General features: G+C 38.3%; 1 protein-coding gene across 1 annotated transcript; it reads right to left on the reverse strand.

Annotated features, from left to right (window-relative positions):
- Window positions 1-1044: 1044 nt before the first annotated feature.
- LOC126753308 (uncharacterized) lies at window positions 1045-2042 on the reverse strand. Its single transcript, XM_050464661.1, has 2 exons — window positions 1740-2042; window positions 1045-1665 (listed from the first exon to the last, which is right to left on the reverse strand). Exons 1-2 carry the CDS (start codon window positions 1782-1784, stop codon window positions 1045-1047), a joined length of 666 nt encoding a protein of 221 aa, XP_050320618.1. The 5' UTR covers window positions 1785-2042.
- Between the last annotated feature and the right edge of the window lie 19466 nt (window positions 2043-21508).

Consider the following 21508-nt stretch of genomic DNA (forward strand, 5'->3'; position numbering starts at 1 on the left):
ATAGTGCGGTCCAATTACATCGTACAATAAACATAGATTTATTCAAACCCTCCATTAAAGTAAATGTTAGGTGAGGTAAGTCTGCTAGGACAATGAGTTATGCATAGACCAGTTTGGGTCTTTTGTGATACCAGACGGAGGAGTAGATATCTTTTAGAATGCTTGCGCTTCACGCGAAGTTGAACAGTCTTCTCTATCTGTTAACCCCATTCTTCAGGCATGTGCAGCCACCAGATTGACATGTTCCGTACACTACTTTTAGAAATCTCGTTCACTATCTTATTGCCTTCGAAGTCTTTGTACCCTGCGAACTAGTAGAAGTGAAGTCGTCTAATTCTGGCGACACTTTAAACCGCTACCCTGATTTTCAAAACTCTTCTGGCCGATGTGTGAAACAATGCATTGCATAAAAGTATGTGAACAGATTACCTTGATTATCCTCGGTCAGATTGTGCGGTAGCTCTAAACTAAAAAGATCAAGTCTGAACAGTTTTTCGAAGATTATAGCACTTCCTCGGAGAATAATCTGTGCCGAATTTCGTGAAGATATTTTGTTAAATAAATAAGTTCTCTACACAAGGACTTGATGTTGACCAGGCTGATCGGATCGGATGATAGCCATGTGCTATAGTGGTCCGATGAGCAGCTTCTTGGAAAGGACTTAAATAAAATTTCAGAGCGAATGCTCAAAAACTGAGGGGCTAATACGTGTATTTACAGACATGACTATAGTATACATATATTAACTTTCTTTAATTAAGAAGAAGATATTAACTTTGTAGGATCTCCAACCTTTCCTTCTTGGTATTACAAACTTCGTGACAAACTTAATATATTCAGTTCAGGGTATACATAAATATGGTTGAATTCAGATGTACCCAAAAGTAATAAATATGTGAATATATTCACGGGACTTTACGGTACCGAAACTCGAAAAAAATTTCAAACACTCATTGAGCATTAACAAAGTTATGCAAGAACAATTTCAAACCAATACAATAAAACAAAAACAGCCTTGTGTATTTGTAATAATCTCATTCGCTTTCAGTATAATTCCTTAGCCTCCTGCTCATTCTCTTCTATCTTAAATAGATACATGGCAATAAACTCATCATACAATTTATCCTTCTCACGCAATTGCTCTTCCTTGGAAATCTCATCAAGCAACTCCAGCAGCTCCTGCTGCTCCTCCACGGTGGTTTCAGACAGCGTATCCCACAACTGCTGAGACGCGGCCGCGAACTCGTCCATGAAACTCAAATACAAGTTGTCAAACTCCGTGACATTCGTCTTGGACTTGTAGAATTCGTCTGAGATTAGTTGAAAGTTGAATTCCGGTTGTAGGGGTTCCAATTGGCGGCGCAGCAATTCAATTTGCAAATTGTTCACTTTGAATTGGCGCAGCAATTTACGCTTCAATGTGAAGTTCGTGTACGAAGTGCCATCTAACGCTTCCTGTACCTGCGCAATATACTGCTGCATCGTTTGATTGTTGGCTTCCAACAGTGTTGGCGGCATCTCTTTGCTTAGGTTGTGGTAGACATTTTGGGTGACGATCAGCGCACGATCAGTTGTGTTGAGTACGAGACGTTCAACGCGCTGGATGAACGCTTGTAACTCTGGATTGGCTGGCTGAGCGGTTTGAGAGCCGGCAGAGAGGTGGAGCTGTACAAATGAAGGTAGTAGAGGGATTACTTCACAAACAAAGAGCAAACGTTTTACTCAAGCCTCGTACTCACCTGCGTGCAGATTATTGAAAGAATTATTAGCCAACGAACCGTCATTTTGCTCGCCACAAACGTCTGGATACAGCGCAATACAAAGACTGAAACCAAAACTGGTCTGACGTGCTAACTTAAAGCGTATGCTTGTGGGTTCTTTCGTATTGTAGTTGTAACGAAAGCAGAAGAAAGCGAGTTAAGGATTAACGTTCATATATACCGTACATACATACGAATTTGATAACGACTTATTTACGAATATGAGTGACTTTCAGTTTACATGCAGATGTTTATCGTTCTTTAACGTTTCGACAGAGTTAAAAAAAGTTGAAAACTTCTTCGACACTTGATCAATGATCTTTAAATGTTCTTGAATGTTCACATTTAAATAAAATAAAGGGTGCCTACTCTGTCCAAACAAGTTGGCAAGAGTTATTCTGCATTGGATTTCGAGGCTGACTTTGTTGTTGGTGTTATTGACTGTTCCAAGGTAGACGAAATTTTCTACGACTTCGAAGTTATGACTGTCAACAGTGACGTGGAAGCCAAGTCGACGACAAAGTGACGGCTGTTTGTTTGATGACAGGAGATATTCCGTATTTCCCTCGTTCACTAGCAGACTCATTTGCTTTGCTTCCGAAAGCAGAACTAACGGCGCGGTTGTTGAGGCCAATGATATCAATATCATCGGCGTACGCCAACAGCTGTACAATCTCATAGAAGATGGTACCTGCTCTATTTGGTTCTGCAGCTCGAATTATTTCCTCCAGGAGTAGATTGCAGATATCGCACGATAGGGAGTCGCCTTGTCTGAAACCTCATTTAGTATCGAACGACTCGGATAGGTCCTTCCCGATCCTGAGGGAACTTTTGGTGTTGCTCAACGTCAGTTTATACAGCCGTATTCGCTTTGCGGGGATACCAAGTTCAGACATAGCGGCATTAAGGTAACCCTTTTCATGCTGTCAAAAGCAGCTTTGAAATCGACGAAGAGGTGGTGCGTGTCGATTTTTTTACAGGTCTTTTCCAAGATTCGGTGAATATCTGGTCAGTTGTTAATTTTCCTAGTCTAAAGCCACGCTGATGAGGTCCAATCAGTTTGCTGACGCTCGATAGAACCTTATACGCGATGTTGAGGAGGTTTATCCCACGGTAGTTGGCGCAGATTGTGAGGTCTCCCTTTTTGTGGATTGGGCAGATTACATTTAAATTCCAATCGTTGGGAATGCTTTCGTCCGACCATATGGTACGAAGAAGCTCCCGATTCGCTGTCGTATTTGAATAGCTCGGCCGGCAATCCTCCGCTGCTTTGTTGTAATTGCTATTCCAACTTCTTCATGATCGGTCAATGGAAAGTCCGCTCTATCGTCATCGATTGGGGAATCGGGTTCACCATAACCTGGTGTTATGTTTCGCTGAAATTCAGTAAGCCGGAGAAGTCTTCCCTCCATAATTGTAGTATATTCTCATGTAGCACATTCGTGTTGAAACTAAATCTGATCCCTTTAAACATCATTCGGTTCAAATGCGAAAAAGTCGTTAATCACATAGAGTGGTTTGTCATCACACACAATGCGATCATTGTTCTCTCTGATTAGTTACCATGATTCATTTGCGCTTGCCAGGGTGTAGTGACCTAACCGCATCACAATCGTACACTTGTGCCAATTACAGTTCATACAAATATACGAGTACATATGTTTATAGCTAACTAGAGCAAAGGTATAGTCAACTGTTAAACTGTTTGGAATGAACTTCCAATATTGACATACGTGTATATCGGGTACATAACAACATCCTTCATAACAATATCCGTGTGTGCCTATGTTTGAGTGTACTTTAGCGTATGCTCTGCTGTGTGGTGTGACGTATGCAAATCCAGGTCATGGTTAGTTAACCGCTAAGGATAAATTTAGCGCACCCATTTGGGTTGCATCGTCGAGAAGTCAAGGCGAGAACTAAAAGCTTTCCCACAAATATTCAACCATTTTAACAATGGAACTCATTTCTGCGGCAATTTTTTCTACACAGACATGTGACAGCGTGCATTCTAACGGCTGCATAATATTTTTATATGCAAATATATTTACACATGTTGGTTTTTTAGGTACTGCCACATATAGCTTCAAAAATAAAGAAGAAAAATTTAGTTTATTTTCAGTCCACAAAAATAGTGTATTACCATACCTCCATAGCATATTCTTGGTTGATATTTTTATTACAATATGTTATTGGTTTTTAGTGTTATCTACTGCGAGTAATGTACGCATACATATGTATGTACCTATATCGGAAGACATCCCCATTGGAATTTCTTATGCAGTTAAATTTGTATCTTCTATTATATGTGACCTGGTCTACGGAAAGGGGGCTTAGGTGTCAAAAAATCAATTTTCACTTTTTAGTTGATTCGGATGGAAGATGAGATGCTTTTTCACGTGATAGAATCCAAAAAGTCATAACTTGTTTGAAAGTTCCCTAAAAATGTAGAGAAAGAAGAGTAAAAATACGAAAAAATATAATTTTTTTGTAATGAACAAAATACATTGAATTATAAGCTATAAATACATGATTATACACTAGAAAAACGTATTATGGGCCAAAAATAATAATGCTGAGTAGTTTATGTATTTTTCTTTGTTGTCGTTTTCCTTGAGATCTTTTTACGTGTTGATCCTGAGGAAGATGGAGGCACAATATCTACTTTAGATATATCCGAAACTAAGCTGCGAAGATTGTGATAGATGTACTACTGGCGTTCCAAAGATAAACCGGCTGGTTGTATAACTTTCGGTCTTTCAGGATCGATAGGTTTTAACAGAGTACTATCATTTCCCGTGGTATCAGTTATGACATTTATTATAACAACAATCTTTTGACAGATATTTTGTTACCAGCTCCTCCTCCTTTACTCCAACAACAGACAGGTCAATCTTAACAAAAGTTTGTTCGGTATCATCTTCTGCCTGAGATACACATACTTCGTCTTCATCATAATCGCTCTCTTCATTGTTTTCATCATCCTTTCCATGGAATTATTGTCCGTACACGGCACTGAATTCCTCATCAACACTCATGTTTCATTTCATGCGAAATGCGAAGACGATAATCAACAGAAACACTTACACAAATGTGATAACAGAACATCCGGAAAGAGAGACGAATGAAAACAAGACAACAGCAGCTGCGCGGTATTAGAGTAAACGTCACTTCTTCAGTGTTACTTTTTTAAATGTTCCACACTAGCAACTTACACGATGAACTATAATAATATTCCGACCAAAAACAACACTTACTGGACGTCCTTGAAGCCTCTGGAAAGGAGAACAATTAATGAGATAACGAGAAACTGACGAAACGAGTTGTTTATTTTTAACAGCTGTTTCCCAGAAAACTAGTTTTCGCACGTTAGCTCCCTTTTCGTAGACCAGGTCACATATATGAGACGAGTATTCGCTCCGGTAGCAGAGTGACAATACCTTCACTGACTATATGTGCTTGAGGTTCGAGAAGGCGTGTTTAGACTCACTATTAATTTCATCCAGCTATTTAGTGGTGAGACTTGCTTGACCAAAGTGGAATCCGGGAAACTGTAAACCTGGTGAGGTTTCAAGAAAAAACACTCTTGTCGCAATGTCATCAGATTAGAAACGAGTCAGGTTTCGGTTGTGCTCTTGAGATCGAGCATGGAACTAAACTTTGTGTGAGATCGGGCAGCGTTGGTTAAATATCAACACTCGTGCGATTCTAAGATTCCTTTGATTCGGATGTAGAATCAAGTTGGAGTAGATCCAACCGGATATTGCTCAATCAGCACACATGCGGTGCAAGGAAAAATCTTTACGTACGCCATTTTGCGAAAAGATCACAACGTTATCTTAAAGACTCCTTTGCTTTTCTAGAACTAAGTTATGTTAAAACTATCTATAATGTTGTATCTTCCATCCGGCATGAATTAAAAATCGGCATCTCAATCAATTTATGATATATTCGAAAGTTTTATCGGTATTACTGTTTTAATATAGAATTTCCATTTCCTAAATAGTTTATAAAATTTTATTGAATTGATATGACATATGTACAATAATCTAATATTTTCTTTTTCTATGTTGAACCCTATTTGGAATGATTTATATAATCGCAAATATAATGGACTCAAAACGGTTCCCCCCGGAGCGATCGTTTGAGTTTGCTGAACATCAAAAGTCACATGGAGCTTGAAAATTTGGCGCAAAACTTACCGAGAATCAATGCAGTATGCAACGGGGCATTATCGTGGTGTAGAAACAAAAAGTTGTCGGCTCAGAATTCCGGCCATTTTACCAATAACTTCGCGCAAATGTCGCATAACATTCAAATAGTATTCTTTGTTGACAGTTTGACCGGTCGGAGAGAGTTCAGAGTGCTCCACACTTCGTTAATCGAAGAAAGGTGTCAACATAACCTCGATTTTTGACATGTTCTGACGTAGTTTTTTGGGCATCGGCATACCTTTGCCACGATCTGCGGTCGATTGATCGTCTGTTTCTCAGTCGTAAGCATAGATTCAAGCCTCATCGTCAGTAAAATTATGTTTCCTGAAATCCTGATAGTCGGAAAGCATTGTTTGGCAGACGGTAACGCAACGCTGATTTTTGAAAAGATTGAGCGATTTTGGTACCACTCATTGGAAATTAAAAGTCTCACTATTTTTTGCCCACTGTATTAAAATAATCAGATGTGGAAATCCAATAAGATTTTGATCACAAACCCGCCTAATTTCCAATGACATCTATTTTAACCCATATATGTTTTGCCGACAAAGTAATCACTCACCAACGAATATATAAAAACAGCACCTGCGATTGATTTTATTCTAAACTGGATTCCATGAAGACCCTATGCGGCTCTTATACTTACTCTTGCATTACTAATTTTGTTACAAAGTTAACAATAGATACAGTGAGACAAATTCGCAAAAAAAAATTATGCTCAACAGCCGCAAACGATTTCACAGTGATACGTGGTGAACGGCTTTGAACTTTTGAAGAAGTTTTTAATAAGAACGCCAAAATCCTAGCACAATTTTCACAGAAACAAAAATCTCATTCCAGGGTTTCAACATGGGCTGGATGGCTCCAGCTGTTGCAATGGTTTGGTGGGAGTCTTTTGTAAAGACGTTACACAGTGAAAAAAGGGGGTTTAAAACTGTGTCTAAAGGACGTTGTAGAAGACATAGTAAACCAGTTAAATAATACTTACTTCTTGGAGAGCATTGAATCTGCTCCCGCACACAAGATAGCTTAAAAGTAGCTTAAAAATAATATGTTTGGTTTCATAGCTACGGTTGGTTGACCGTCGGGAAATCTAGATTTGATTCCATGAACTAAAGTTTGGGGTCAGAGTTTGAGAAGGTCCTCCAAGGTGTCAGTCGATATCTCAATGTCTGAGATATTTCAATGTCAGTTCGGCAAGAGCTGGGCAATAGAGGTCAAGTGACAAGATGATTCCAACTAGTTTTCCACCATACAGCTGTGGCAGAGAGGGTCTGAAAAAATACGTATGAACTTTTTGGTAGTCTCCAGTTAGTATACCTACAATTGCGGCGAGATTCACCTAGCTAAGAGCCAGGGTTTCATAGGTGCTCTTACAGTTCACTCTAGGATTAAGTCGTACAAGTTCTGATTGCTGACCAGCGCTTTCAGAGCTCACTTAAGGATCATAGGCCAAGCGCTAGAACGCAAGAGTACAATAGAAAACCGACTCGCTTCCAATCTGATGAAATTGGAATAAGAAGTCAGATCTTTGTGTTTCTCATTGTTAAATATGCAGATACCTTAGAGGTGGATATGCAATGGACACACATAGTTCGAAAACACAAGAAGAGGGGCATTTCCGTTACTGTGCCTTCATCATATTTGGAAGATTCTGTATGCTTTCTGATATGAAACCAACGCATTTTCTACCGGCAATTTATGCACGAAATGCATTTTAGTCAAAGCATTCTCTGAATATTAAATATTTGGCATAGCAGAATGAGCGAAAGCTACATAAATAAACAGAAATATGCATGCCATGAATAAAAGCGACAACACGACACCACTCACACATGCACACACGCCTGTGATATATGCAAATAAATGCTTTGTCAGACTTAAGCAAAGTTGCATTTGCATTTGACACAAATACTATCTCATTTAATATCGCCTTACAGCTTTTATGCGACGAGTACTTGGGGCGAATGCTCAGCACAAAGTTAGTTGAAGGCTCTCTTTTGATTGCGGATTAATATGAATACAATGCTCATGCATATTTGTGTGTGAGTGTGTGAGTCAGCGCACAAACACACATAGCTGCATATTGAAGAAAGAGACTGAACGCTCCTTAAGATAATTGCTGCTGTGTGTGAAGAAATTTACTACAAGTATATTGCACAATATACTCGTATGTCGATCTTGGTCTGTCAGTGCGGACGTACATGTCATAAAGCCTACGGCCTTTGGCAACTTTATACACCCATAAATACCAGAGTTGTATGTTTAATCACAACATGTCACAAAATCACTTCAATATATTCAAAAGACAAATTCATTAAGTCCGACATTATTATTTTTCATATGTATTTGTGGCAGTAGTTGCAGTGCGTGTTGCATACCTCTAGGCGTTCAACGGCTCGCCGTCAAGGATTTCTGCAAATATCAAATGCAAATACAGCAATTGTTTACTATTCAAATTTGGTATTAATGGGAAACGAAAATTAAAGGAAGGCTTAGGACATGAAAATGCAATGGAAATGTGGAAATATAACTCGAAAAGATGGTGACAAATATTTGGCGCTTTGATGATTGTCGTAGCTTGGCATATTTGCTACGCATCTAAAACTCAATTGGTTGACTATTCGTATCAAGAGCTAAATGAATTTTAGGGTATTGACTATCAAACACTTTATCTTTTAGCTGCAGCTGCAATCTTTATGGCCTCTCATTCATGAGACAATATAGAGATTCATACCTGAAAAAGTATGGTTTAAATCTTAGCTAGTGGAGACAAAAACCAACTCAGAAGGTTCGGTAATAAACTGATTAGACTGGAATTAAACCTAACTGTTTGTAGATGCTTTAACAACACATGAGCAGCCATCCGAACGCCATACAATCAACACTTCAAGCGCTCTCTATAATAAGAGATATCAATTCATACCCTTGACTAATTCTCACAAAAGAATTTGCTGTTTAAGATGCATCGCTTTTTTCGCTAATAAGTTAGGTTAGGTTATATTGGCCGGCTATCACGCCATACTTGTCATTAATAAGGCAGACACAGTATGAATTTAACTCGAACTTTAAGAACGATTTGATATCTAATTTCCATACCTCGTCTAGTCTCTTGAACTGAAAAGCTCACAAATTTTTAAGAAGAGTTCGAGATAAGGCCCAACAGATATATAAGAGGTGTTTCAACGTGTCTCTCATGTCGACTTCCCGCAGTTCCTACATGTATTATGGTCAGTAATGTCCATCCGGCTCGCATTTGATACCAGTAAGTTGTGACCTGTCATTAGATCAACAATCGTTCTGCAGTCCTTCGGGAACAAAATGTCCTTAAGGCATTCCATTTCGCACTGATCCGTCTATCAGCCGTTTGGAAAATTCCTTTATTCTTCTTCTTTATTGGCGAAGACACCTCTTAAGCGGTTATAGCCGAACCTACAATTTTATTAGTTATATTTTTAAGTGACTTTCCTGTACTGGTTCGGTAGCCAGACGGATAGCTCTTTTTGCGGTATCAACAATATTCGAAATTACATTGGATCCTGAAATCCAGTATATATGCAGCCGTTTTCCGGCAGGTATTACATCTACTGTCTCTCTGCTACTAAAGACATTTTCTGATGTATTGCAATGTGAGATTATTGCCTTAATTGTAGTATCCTGCGATTTTAGCTACTCTGCCGCTTTCCTGAACACAAAAACTTCAGCTTGGAAGATACTGCATGTTCCGGAAACTTAAAGAGTCGCCAAAGACCCATCTCTGAACAATAAATTCCGGCTCCCAGTCAATTAGTCATGTTTTATTCGTTTGTATGTAAGTTATGAGTTCTTTGGCCAGTGGTTCACAGCAACAAAGCACCGTTAGTAATATTGACTTGAATACCGATGTGTAACACCAATACATGAAGCCAGTTGGTAAACCCCATATAACCCCTAATATCTTCTTACTTGCATATAGAGAACGACTGACCTCGTTGAAACATCCCGGCAAAAAAATTATATCTCTACGCTCGCTGTGTGCTTTCATCGTTTATATCCATCATATCTTTGTATATCAACAAAACTAACTGATAATGTTACTCTTTAAAAGAAAAGGATGACATCGATTCAGAAAAGTCACTCACCACTATTCCTTATCACGGTGTTCGACTTTATATCGTATGGTGCGACTGGGTCGGGAGATGTCTCTATACAGGTCCATGCGACTTTGATTACCTTTTATATTTCAAGATCTTCAGTCTACAAAATCGCCCAGTAGAATTGGGCACCCATTGATCCTTTTCGCACAGCTTGCACCGAAGATGCTATTGCTGCTGAGGAGCAGAGTATCGAAGAATTTTGAAAAAAGTCCATTAGCCATTGCGCGCAACTATTGGAACGATGCCCATCCAATTTATGGAAGATTTTGCGGTAGCATCTTGGTTTGCGAGCTTACAAAATTCAATTCGTGCAAGAAATTAAATCAAAAGACCATCAAGCACGTCGCACATTTGGTGAATGGGCAAAAAACGAGATGATCACCGATTCACAAGAAAATTTTATTCAGCACTGAAGTTCATTATTGGTTTTTTTGGAGTAATTATAATCCTCAAGGCATTGTTGAGCCCCCGTTGCATGCTCAAAAAGAGACTGTTTGGTGTGCTCTACGGGCAAAGCGCATCATTGATCGATATTTCTTCAAAAATGAAGCCGGCCATAATGTTATTCTAGTCTAGAAATGCTATTTAACGGCATTTTTTAAAGTCCAATAAAGAAAAAACTAAGAACATTTTTACTATCCAATATTTTATTTTGATATTTTAAGAATACAAAAAAAAATTAAAAAAAAAATTTTGTGATAATTTGATTAATTGCGGCGTGGTGGCGTGGCGGGGGTTGAAAATAAGGGTGCGCCCTTCCTGACACGATTCCAACACTTTGGGCGATCTGAAAAAAAAAAAAATTGTTTTAATCAGTACAAATGCCGCTATCTAAATGCCTACTAGGATAAATAAAAAAAAAATTTCAGTAAATGGCGACTGTTTGAATTTTTTGCCTATTTTTTGGCAAAGATCAAAATTTTTAAAAATAGGAAAAATCAAAATTTTTTAATAATCCTAGTTCCAACCATAGAGAGATATATAAGGAAGGTCCACACCAAATTTCAAGTTAATCGGTTCATTAGAACTTGAGAAATCATGTCAGAAGTGATGAAAATCGTAGTTTCGAGAAAACCGCGATTAAAGATTTTAGTCTAACTGGAGCCGGTTTGCATGCTGCGTCACTAAAATAGCTATAAGTCGGTAAATAATAAGAATTTTAAAAATTCCTTTGGGGAATATATTCTTAAAGGTCCAGTCCTTAAGAATATGTAAAAAAATCGATTTTTTCAAAATTCTAGACTAAAATAACGCTATTGAACCATGATTATTGACTTTTTCATGCCTGATTTAGTGAATATTGTTGTTAAATGACTCATATTTCACATTTCAGAACAAGGTATTGCATGGATTTGTAAACCCAACTTGTAATTCAACAGCATTGTGGATTTTGGCGCACACTGTCAATATATTAGTACTATAACACGTAAGGCAAATCTCTACAAACATATCACACAATTATTATAAAACACAAGGCAAAAGGAAGCACCTACGAATGCATCGCAAAATCAAGTGATGTCGCATCCAACCACAATTACAGCTCCCTTATATACATACAAGTATATTAATCACTTGCTACTAACGCATTCACAAGGATGCTGTATAAGCAATTTCATAGCACAGTTTTAGGCAATAAAGCAAGCCAGCAATGGCTGTTTATTAAATTTATTTAAATTGTTTATAAGGTATTTGGAATTAGGTGATGAATGATGCAGTTAATTAATGTCAACATGAATTTTTAATTTAGAATTCCTGCTAGTGTGCAATTAAATTAAATATTGCCTCCATGAAATATGAATGTGTACAAATCGCTTGCCACTACATGTGCCATTAATTATACAATTTAGCTTTGCAACAAATATTGCTGAATTGACTTGAATAATTTTATTTATTGCACGAAAATAAAGTAATCCCATGAACGTTTTAATTATATTGTATAAATATATTTCCATAATAATTATAACTTTTGTGTTTTTGTATTGTTTGGGGCAGATCTGATATGTTTCAAACAAACACTTAAGGGGGTATTCTGGTGTAGGATTTTGAAAAAATCGATTTTTTTGCATATTTTGAAAGTTTAGACTTTCAAAAATATGACCTTGGAAGGATTTTTCAAAATTCGACTTATTTTCGGAGATACAGCCGATTTTGTGATGTGGCGTCCGTGTTCATTAGAATTGTCTCCTAAACTTTAAACGCGTTTTTCTCGAAACTACTATTTTTGAGGTGATTGACATGATATCTCAAGTTCTACTAAGCCGACTCCTTTGAAATTTGGTATATATCTTCTTTATACAATGCTCTATCGTGTCTGCCTTGGATTTCCAAAAATTTTGATTTGAAGTATTTTTAAAAAATTCGAAAAAGTCGAAAATATCGGGTAAAAAAAATATTTTTTTTCAAGTCGACGCCATTTTGTAACTTTTTTTTTTTTGAAAATGGTCAACCCGATAACGACATCTTTACTAATGAAGCATATTCTTATTTTTTGTTGAAGGGTTGAAATCACGTCAACCAGGACGCACCGTTTTTTTTGAAGCCCCCACTCCACTGGCCCGTAACTCGACGAATTTTGTTTTTTTTTCTTGCAACTTTTTTCATATTATTAAAATGTCAATAAAAAACATATAAAAAATGGATAGTAAAAATGTTTTTCATTTTTTTTACCTTAGTTTAAAAAATGCCTAAAATTCATGCGTCTACACCAGAATACCCCCTTAATTGCTCGTGTGACCTCATCACTTGCTCGTATTAGTGCTCCTGTGATGAGGGAGGTAACGTGGGCACGAAATGCTAAAGATCGTTGATAATATAGGAGAAAATTAAGAATGGCATTCTCATTGAGGATGTCGTTTAAAAAATCTATGGATCAGAGGCACGTTAGACTATCCTTTCGTTGATAAAAATACTTATATTAAAGGGAGTTAATTTTTATGTCAAAACTAGCCTAAACCCGCGACTCTGTTCGCTCCTTGTTGTAAAGATTTCATTAATCATGAAAACAATATAATGGAAAAGTTAAATTGGCAATCCACATTTTGTATTGAGTTCGTAAATAATCAGGAAAAGTACACACATAACAAATAAGGAAGGGGTGAGATCGGGTACAACCGAACAGTTTATACACTTGCAACTTGCAAGAATCAAAGCCGGGGAAATACCTTAACCGTCAACCAGAAGATCGGAATCCAAGCAATTATATATACAGATGAACTACTCTAACTCCAATCACCATGATCCACAATAAAATTAGAGTTAGAGAGACTTCGAGTTGCGGAAAGAAATTTGTCTCTCCGACTCTAACTTTTTTTTGTGAATTATGATGATTCGGTCAATTTATGTGTTATATATATCTATGCATATATATTTTTCGTCGCTGTATTTGAATAGCTCTGGTGGTAATCCATCGGCCCCCCACTTTGTTGTTCTTCACACGGTTAATTGCTATTCGAACTTCTTCTTTGTCAAGCAATGGAATGTCTGCTTCATCGTCATCGATTCCAGAATCAGGCTCACCATCTCTAGGTGTTATGCTTTCTCTGCTATTTAGCGTGAGAAAAAGTTTGAGAAGTGTTCCCTCCATAAATTCATAATGCTCTAGGCATCAGTCACTGGATCCCCTCTGGAGGTCCTACAAGAATAGGAGTCTTTTCGTAGAATTTTCGAGCATTACCCGTGTCGAGGAGTTTGTCAAGCTCTTCATATTCACGCATTTTGCCCTTTCTGTTTTTTGTCTTTTTGAGATTGAAATGCAGTGCCACAGTCCGAGACAGCCAGTTACCTTGATGATTTTTTATGCTGGAATCTAGTACTACAGATTACCATATTTCGGGCAAGTTGTAATCGATCAGCCTCAATCCATTTGGGGATGTTTCCTTGTGGAAGCTGAATTTACCGACTGTTGTGCCAAAAATACCTTCTTTGCTCACCCTGGCGTTAAGGTCACCAAGCACGATTTTGATATCGTGGTGGGGCCAGCTCTCATATGCTTTGATGCGGACTGGGGCTGGACGATTACCCATCGAAATGAAATCCAGGATTCGGCGACGGAATCTCTCTCCCTCTACGAATTCCACATCGAAAATGCGCTCCTTTTTATGGCCATTGTAGTAAAAGCCACAATAGCATACTCGTCTCAGTCATTTTCCAGTCAATCGCACTTCTCGGTCGGCGCTGATGTCTTTAGTCTTACAAGGACATCTACCAACTGGGCAGCGGCATCTTCCCAATTAAGGGATTGGATATTCTAGTTGCATGTCCTTAAATCGTAAACGTTAATACGTTATAGTGGCCGTCATCAAAATGCGGATCTCTCATCCGAGGCTGTTTAAACTTTTTCATTTGGGGTATTTTTTACATGGCTGGGACCCATACAACCTGGGAAGGGTTTTCCCTTTAGCTCGCCTTCAAACGGATGTTTTTTTGACTACCCAGAGGATACTTGGCTTAATACCGGAAACCGTAAACTGCTTGAGCCATATGTAAAAGAATCGTTACTGGCCACTCCCAAGTAAATGACAATCAGAGAACTTTCCTCACATGCGTGAACTTCTACACATGGCTCCTACAAGGCTAATATTCTTGATATTTCAACAACTCCGACTTGTTAAGCTAATCTGAAGTGTAAAAATTAATTTTATTTAAGGAAGTCGCTAAACTCAAAGTTGTAACTAGTTCTTCAATCATTACCTGTATTCATTTATTGTAATAGTAAATATTTTTGGTTTTTGAATTTGTTATAGTTTTAAGCAAAAACAAACTTCCTGACGACCAGGTTCTCCTGGAGATCGGCTTCGAAAATCTGTAACAATTCTTTTTTAACATGTTTCTTCAATGAGGCAGCACTTTTTTCGAAGTTGGTCTTGAGACTTTTATACTCAGTTTGTTTTGCCATTCATAGTATAACATCACAACTACCATACCGAATTTCACAAGAAAATTATTCGGCGATGAACCTCACTCTTGGTTCAATGGGTACGTTCATTTTTCGCATTTGGAGTGATGCTAATCCACAAACCATTATTAAGACGCCGCTACATTCTCAAAAAGCATATAGTTCTTTGAACAGAAGTAATCTTTGGTTCATATTTTTTCAATAATGAAATGTTACAGTTTATGGGTTCTTCTTGCCTGAATTGGAGAATGTTGATATGGACGACCTTTTGTCTTAAAAAGACGGCGGTACATAACATAAAGCCAACGAAGCAATTGATTTTTGCTCTAGAACAGTGGTTCCCAAACTTATTTTGTCTACCGCCCACTTTGGGAATAAATACTTTTTTAGCGCCCCCATTTTTTTCACCTATTTAAAAACCACTATAACTTCAAATTAATTATTGTGAGCTATATATGTATGTATATTAACGGAGAATTCTAAACGAAACTTTTACTTTATCCAGCAACTTGAAACCTAAGCGCAGTAGGTAACATACAACGGCGCTTAGGTCTCAAGTTAACTCTTACGGGCTCTACCTGCCAATGATTATTGAAACACAACTTTATAGTATTAAAACAGAAAATATTTTATTAAAAAACTAAAATAATCGATCCATATATAAAAACTAATGTGAAGGATGAATCTGATGCTGTTTAATAAGTTTGTTAATATCAGGTTCCAATTTACTCAAGAACAGTCGCAAGTCGCCACGTTCGGTAACAAGCAAACGATTTCTATTTTTAGTAAGCAGTGTTGTCACAGCACTAAATCCACGTTCACACATATGACGATGGGAATGCTATCAAGAATCGTTGAACGATTGACCATAATCCAGGGTACAATTGCGAGATCGGTTTTTGTAGCCAAAATTTTTGGTAACCATCTTTGAACTTGATTTTTATTTCCTCGTTTGTTGTCAATTCTATAAGTTCTTCTTCCAGCTGAGGTGACATTGCTGTGTTGACATTTGAAAACGGATCCAACACCCAGTCTGGTATTTCCAAGCTCAAAATGTCCTGGTATCGTTCGGTGAAGTCAATGTGGAGGTTTTCCAAATGTTGGCAGTAGGCAAACAATTCATCGTTACTGCATGATACTGATAAATTCGGAAAATTGTGAAACTCACGTCTGCCCAGATTCTTTTTGTGTAGAAGCAGTTTGGCTGCGAAAGCAGCAACGACGTTTTTTGTTTTAATTAAATTTAGTTTATCGCATTGCGAATTTTATTTTTTAAGTACGTTATTACTTCATTTATTGCTGGCTATATTAACTCTTCTCCGATGTTATGTGGTTTGCTTGTTTGAGCAATTAACAAAGAGATATTGTACGAAGCTCGAAGTCCGTCGTCATCTTGCTTGATGGTCACAAGTTGTTGTTGAGAGTCGAGAGCTCATGTAGTCGTTGTCTAAGAGGCCTCCTAGCTAAATAAAATTACAAATTACAAACGCCCCCATTTTCTTTCTGAGTCTCTTACCGCCCCCCTTGATTCCTGCAGCGCCCACAAGGGGGCGTTATCGCCCACTTTGGGAAACACTGCTCTAGAACTTTGGGTGAGCGCATTACCTCGCATCGTGAGCCTGTGGTTTTGCCTGCAAGACCGTGCTATTTCAAACTGCTAGACAATTTTTTGTGAGGTTAAGCAAAATCGCTTGTCTGCGCCACTCGGCTGGTATTCATTCAGATCAGCCGTGGCGGTCACTTGACCGAAAATATTTTTTAAACATGATGGTAAACCCTTATACTTATAGTTAAGATAAATCATTGGCCATTATAATGAATAATGTGTTATATAATAGCGTTCTTGAGAAAGAAAGCATTATTAATTTAATATTTTTGTATTTTGTATTTGTTAATGAATCTGACAGTAAGGCGTTTAACGCTTCACAGGGTCCGGCACTCGAAGACCGTTCGCGGTGTCGCACTGGAATCAGCTGTTTATAAATTTGCTGAATGACAGTTCGGAGTATTGTTCACAAGTGTACAAAAGCGTTTTGCCAAAAGTGAACGCAAAAAAAGTGATCAGCGATGGAATTCAAACGTAATAGTGTGATTGCTTTATATTTAGCTGGAAAACACAGCCAGCAATTGTTCGTGAGCTCAAACACCTTAATGTGAATAAAGTTTTTGTTTGTCGCACCATCACTCGTTACAATGATACTGGTAGCATCGCAAAACGCCATGGAGGTGGTCATCAAAAGACTGCAACGTCACGTGAGATGGTTCGGAAAGTGATGAAGCGACTTGAGCGAAATCCCCGACGAAGTGCCAATCAAATGGCTAAAGAACTGAAAATATCTGACCGTAGCATCCGACGCATATTGAATAATAAGCTCAAGATCAAGCCTTACAAGTTCCATGATCTCACACCGAAGCTTGGCCGAAAGCGGTCGAATTCCGAACATTGTGTTTTCTGACGAAGAAATTTTTCCAATTGAGCAATTCGTAAACTCTCAAAACGATAGAGTTTACTTGACCGACCGTTCATACGAGAATCTAAGTAATCGGTTGGCCACCAGGAGGCAGCACCCGCCACAAATACTGGTTTGGGCCGCTGTCACCGCAGATGGGCGCTCTCCAATTGTTTTCATCGAGCCTGACGTCAAAGTAAATGCGACATATTATTGGGAAAGTGTTCTGGAGGCTGCTTTGAAGCCGTGGGCAAACAAACATTTCGGTCGCAAACCATGACGTTTCAACAAGGCTTAGCACCGTCTCACAAAGCGCGTGTGAACCAAGAATGGCTGAAAACCAACGTTCCAAACTTCATTACGACCACACAATACTCTCGAATTCACCAGACGCGAATCCAATGGATTATTCTCTCTGGGCCATTTTCGAGAGCAAGGTCCGAAGTATAAAATACACCAGTCTCGAGATGCTGAAGAAAGCCATTGTCCGTGAATGGGCTAAAATACCGGCAAGTCACATTCGGGCAGCTTGCGATTCGTTTTTTGACCGTCTCAAGGCCATAGTTATGGCAAAAGGTGGTCATATCGAGCAAAAGTGAATTGGACCTGAATTTATGATTATTTTCACACATTTTGTACTTTAAAATAAAATAATAAAATTATTTTTAATTTTCCAAACCGAATTCATGGCTTTTTTAATCACTTCGAGTGCCGGACCCTATAATAACTACATGAGTTTTCGCAATATTAACCAGCTCAAATGTGCTTATATGTCTGTATGTATGTATGTATGCATGTGTGACATAGGCTTGAAGTAAAAACTCTCATGTTCGCATTCTCTAGCGTTTCTCATAGTAAAGAATGTGGCAAGTGGCGGAAAAAATTACAAAAAATAATGACTGCGTCAGTTGACTCATCCACAGCATGTACTTACATACATACATATACATACTTGTATATGTGAGTGTGAGGCAAATTTGTACTTTAATATGTACTCAGAGGCATATAAAAACTCCTATAAATATGTTTGTGTTACTTTTATGCTGTGCTGCCATGAAAATTGCTGATGTACGCGTTGCAATTAAATTGTTCATTCGGCGTTGTCACTGCGCATGCGCACCGAAGGCGGCAAAGAAGTAAGTTGTCTGGAGTGCACACTATGCATACATAAATCGCATGCCAACTATTATGCTAGCACACACATACGTACATATATACATATAAATTACATTGGTTATTTCGCTAAATTGTAATGCAGCGCATTCGCAAATTAAAATAATTAAGATTTACGGGTTTAACTTTATTTTACAAAATTTACACACACACATGACCACATACTATGTATGAGTATGTATGTAACGAGCCAAGATGTGCTCCGCGGCGATGGCGTTTTACAGATATTCCGGTGATGATACATCAGTTGGACATCTGTTGATCGCCACTAATTTATGCGCCCATTAGCATTCAAGACCACAAACACCAACATACTAAGCATATGTAGTGTTAAAAGCTAAATTTTGTTGTTTTATGATTACTCAAGTGCTTAGTAGTAGCTTAGTTGACGGAATGCCCATCACCGGGTACCTATAAGAGTTAAAAAAGAATTAACATAAACTCGAAAACTCCTAAAAACGATATTTACTTCCAAATTTTATAAATATCTAATTGTGTAAACAGAGGCACTTCTCAAGGGGGTGTCCTTTCCCCGCTTTTATAAGTGGTGACGCTGAACTGAGTACTTTTTAAACTCAATGGAGAAGGAGCGAAAGCAATAGCATGCGCAGACGATATAGCATTAATGTGATCAGGGATGCTTCCTTCCACAATGAGTGAGATTATGGAAAAAGCGCTACGAAGGTCACACCAATACGCCGAGAATAAAATACTAGATGTTAACACCAGTAAAATGGAACTGATGCGTTTCACGAGTGCTGTCCGACTGATGCGCTCAATATACTATTGGATTAGCTGCCCATAGAATCGTATACTCCGAATACGAGGATGGAGCTGGAAATAGTACGGGTATAGCGACATCCTAACAACATCCTAAGCTAAATATAAATATAAGTAAATCAGAATATATTTTCTCAAGATTAGATTTCAATGGACACTTTCAGTTGAGGATTCTCTCTAGACGCGAATGGAAAACCTCTATCCACACCAATGGGTTCAAAATGGACCGAGAAGTGGGGTCGGGAGTACACTCCAATGATTTCGAAACCTCTATTTCTATCCATCCACCTAACTCAGTTAGCATCTTCTAAGCGGAAGTACTTGGTGTAGAGAAGGCCTGTGAAGTTCTGTTGAATAACTCCGGGAGGATACCGAAAGCAACCATATACATGTACAGCTTTACTTGCCTTGCCGACACCACAGATTAATTTCAACGTAATCAGCAACTGCAGGAAGACTTTATGATCACTCCACTTAGATTTAATTTGGGTTCCTGATCACAGAAACATTTTCGGCAACAAAAAAGCGAACGAGTCAGCAAAGTTAGGAGCCTGTTTAGATGAGTCCGAAGCGTAGCCAGTACTATGCCCGCTAGGAACGAGCAAAAGTAATCAAATTGCAAAGAGTAATTGGAACATAACAACAAGCTGCAAGATAACAAAACTTATATGGGCGAAATATGACAGAAATAGAACAATGGATCTGCTAGCTAGGTCCAGAAAAATCATGTACAAACTTACAGCTTAGAACTACTGGCACTCGCCTTTGGGAGAACATGCGTTAAAAATGTGCTTGCTTTATAACAGTAGTTACCGCAGCTGCAAGCAAGAAGAGAACAGCGAAACGGTTTTCCACTGCCTCTATGAATGCCCAGCTTTATCTCAAATCCGACACAAAATATTTGGAACCCATCCGAACCCAAACCTTGAATGGTTATTAACAAAGAGGATAACGGACATACAAGGTCTGTCGCAAAAGAAGCAGGACTGTTAAAAAAACAACAAAAAAATAATATTTTTCAAAAGTTATATTTTTTTATTCAAAGTAGTTTCCTTGTGCTTCGATACAGCGTTTAGCCCGGTCAATTAGCATTTCAAATGAGTGTTTAAGGTCATTTTTCGGAATGCTCTTGCCTTTTGTATAGCTGAAATGTCCTGAAACCAGTGTCCTTTCATGGGCAAATGAAGTTTTACAAATAGATAAAAATCACAGGGTGCCAGATCAGGTGAGTAGGGTGAGTGATTAATGGTTAATATGGAGTTTTTTGTCAAAAAATCAGTGACAAGCGTCGACCGATGACACGGCGCATTATCGTGCAACAGGCGCCAGGACCCTGCCTCACGGTATTGTGGTCGAGCACGACGAATGCGTGACAAAAGACGCTTCATAACACCAAGGTAAAACACAGCGTTAATCGTTTGGCCAGGTGGGACGAACTCCCGGCGTACAATACCCTCGGAATCGTAAAACAAATCAGCATTGTCTTTATTTTTGACTTCTAAAGACGACCGACTTCTGATCGTCACAGAGGTCCTCACGACCTTCTTGGAATCGCTTAAACCACTCATGCACATTAACTACGGGATAGGCACTGATCACCATAAACTTTTTTCATCATTTGAAATGTTTCAGTAAACGTTTTCCCAAGTTTAAAACAAAATTTAATATTTGCTCTTTGTTCAAAATGCATTTTACGACCGATGACCAAAAGCTGCTGTCACTTTTTGATCGATAACATCGATTGTAGTTATCCAATTGTCTTAAAATTTTTACGAAATGTCAACAAGAGATCAAACTTTTTATTTCATATACCCACCAATAGGTGGCGCCACCAGAAACAGTTATATTTAAAAAGTTCTGTTTCTTTTGCGACAGACCTTGTAAGTAGTTTCATTTAAAGCACCAAATGGTTCGAGCTCAACGATGAAACGGACCTTGTGGCAGTGCATCAAAATGACGCATTCAGCGCTAATTGAGAAATTGGTGGAAGAACTCCCACCTATAAAGCAAAACTACTAAGAGTCATTCTAGAACCCCTACAACAGGATTAATTTTAATAATGTTTTATGACTGTAAAAAAATGATAGCATTTCTTTTTCTT

The sequence above is a fragment of the Bactrocera neohumeralis genome, chromosome 3 (genome assembly GCF_024586455.1).
Source record: "Bactrocera neohumeralis isolate Rockhampton chromosome 3, APGP_CSIRO_Bneo_wtdbg2-racon-allhic-juicebox.fasta_v2, whole genome shotgun sequence".
Classification (NCBI taxonomy): domain Eukaryota; kingdom Metazoa; phylum Arthropoda; class Insecta; order Diptera; family Tephritidae; genus Bactrocera; species Bactrocera neohumeralis.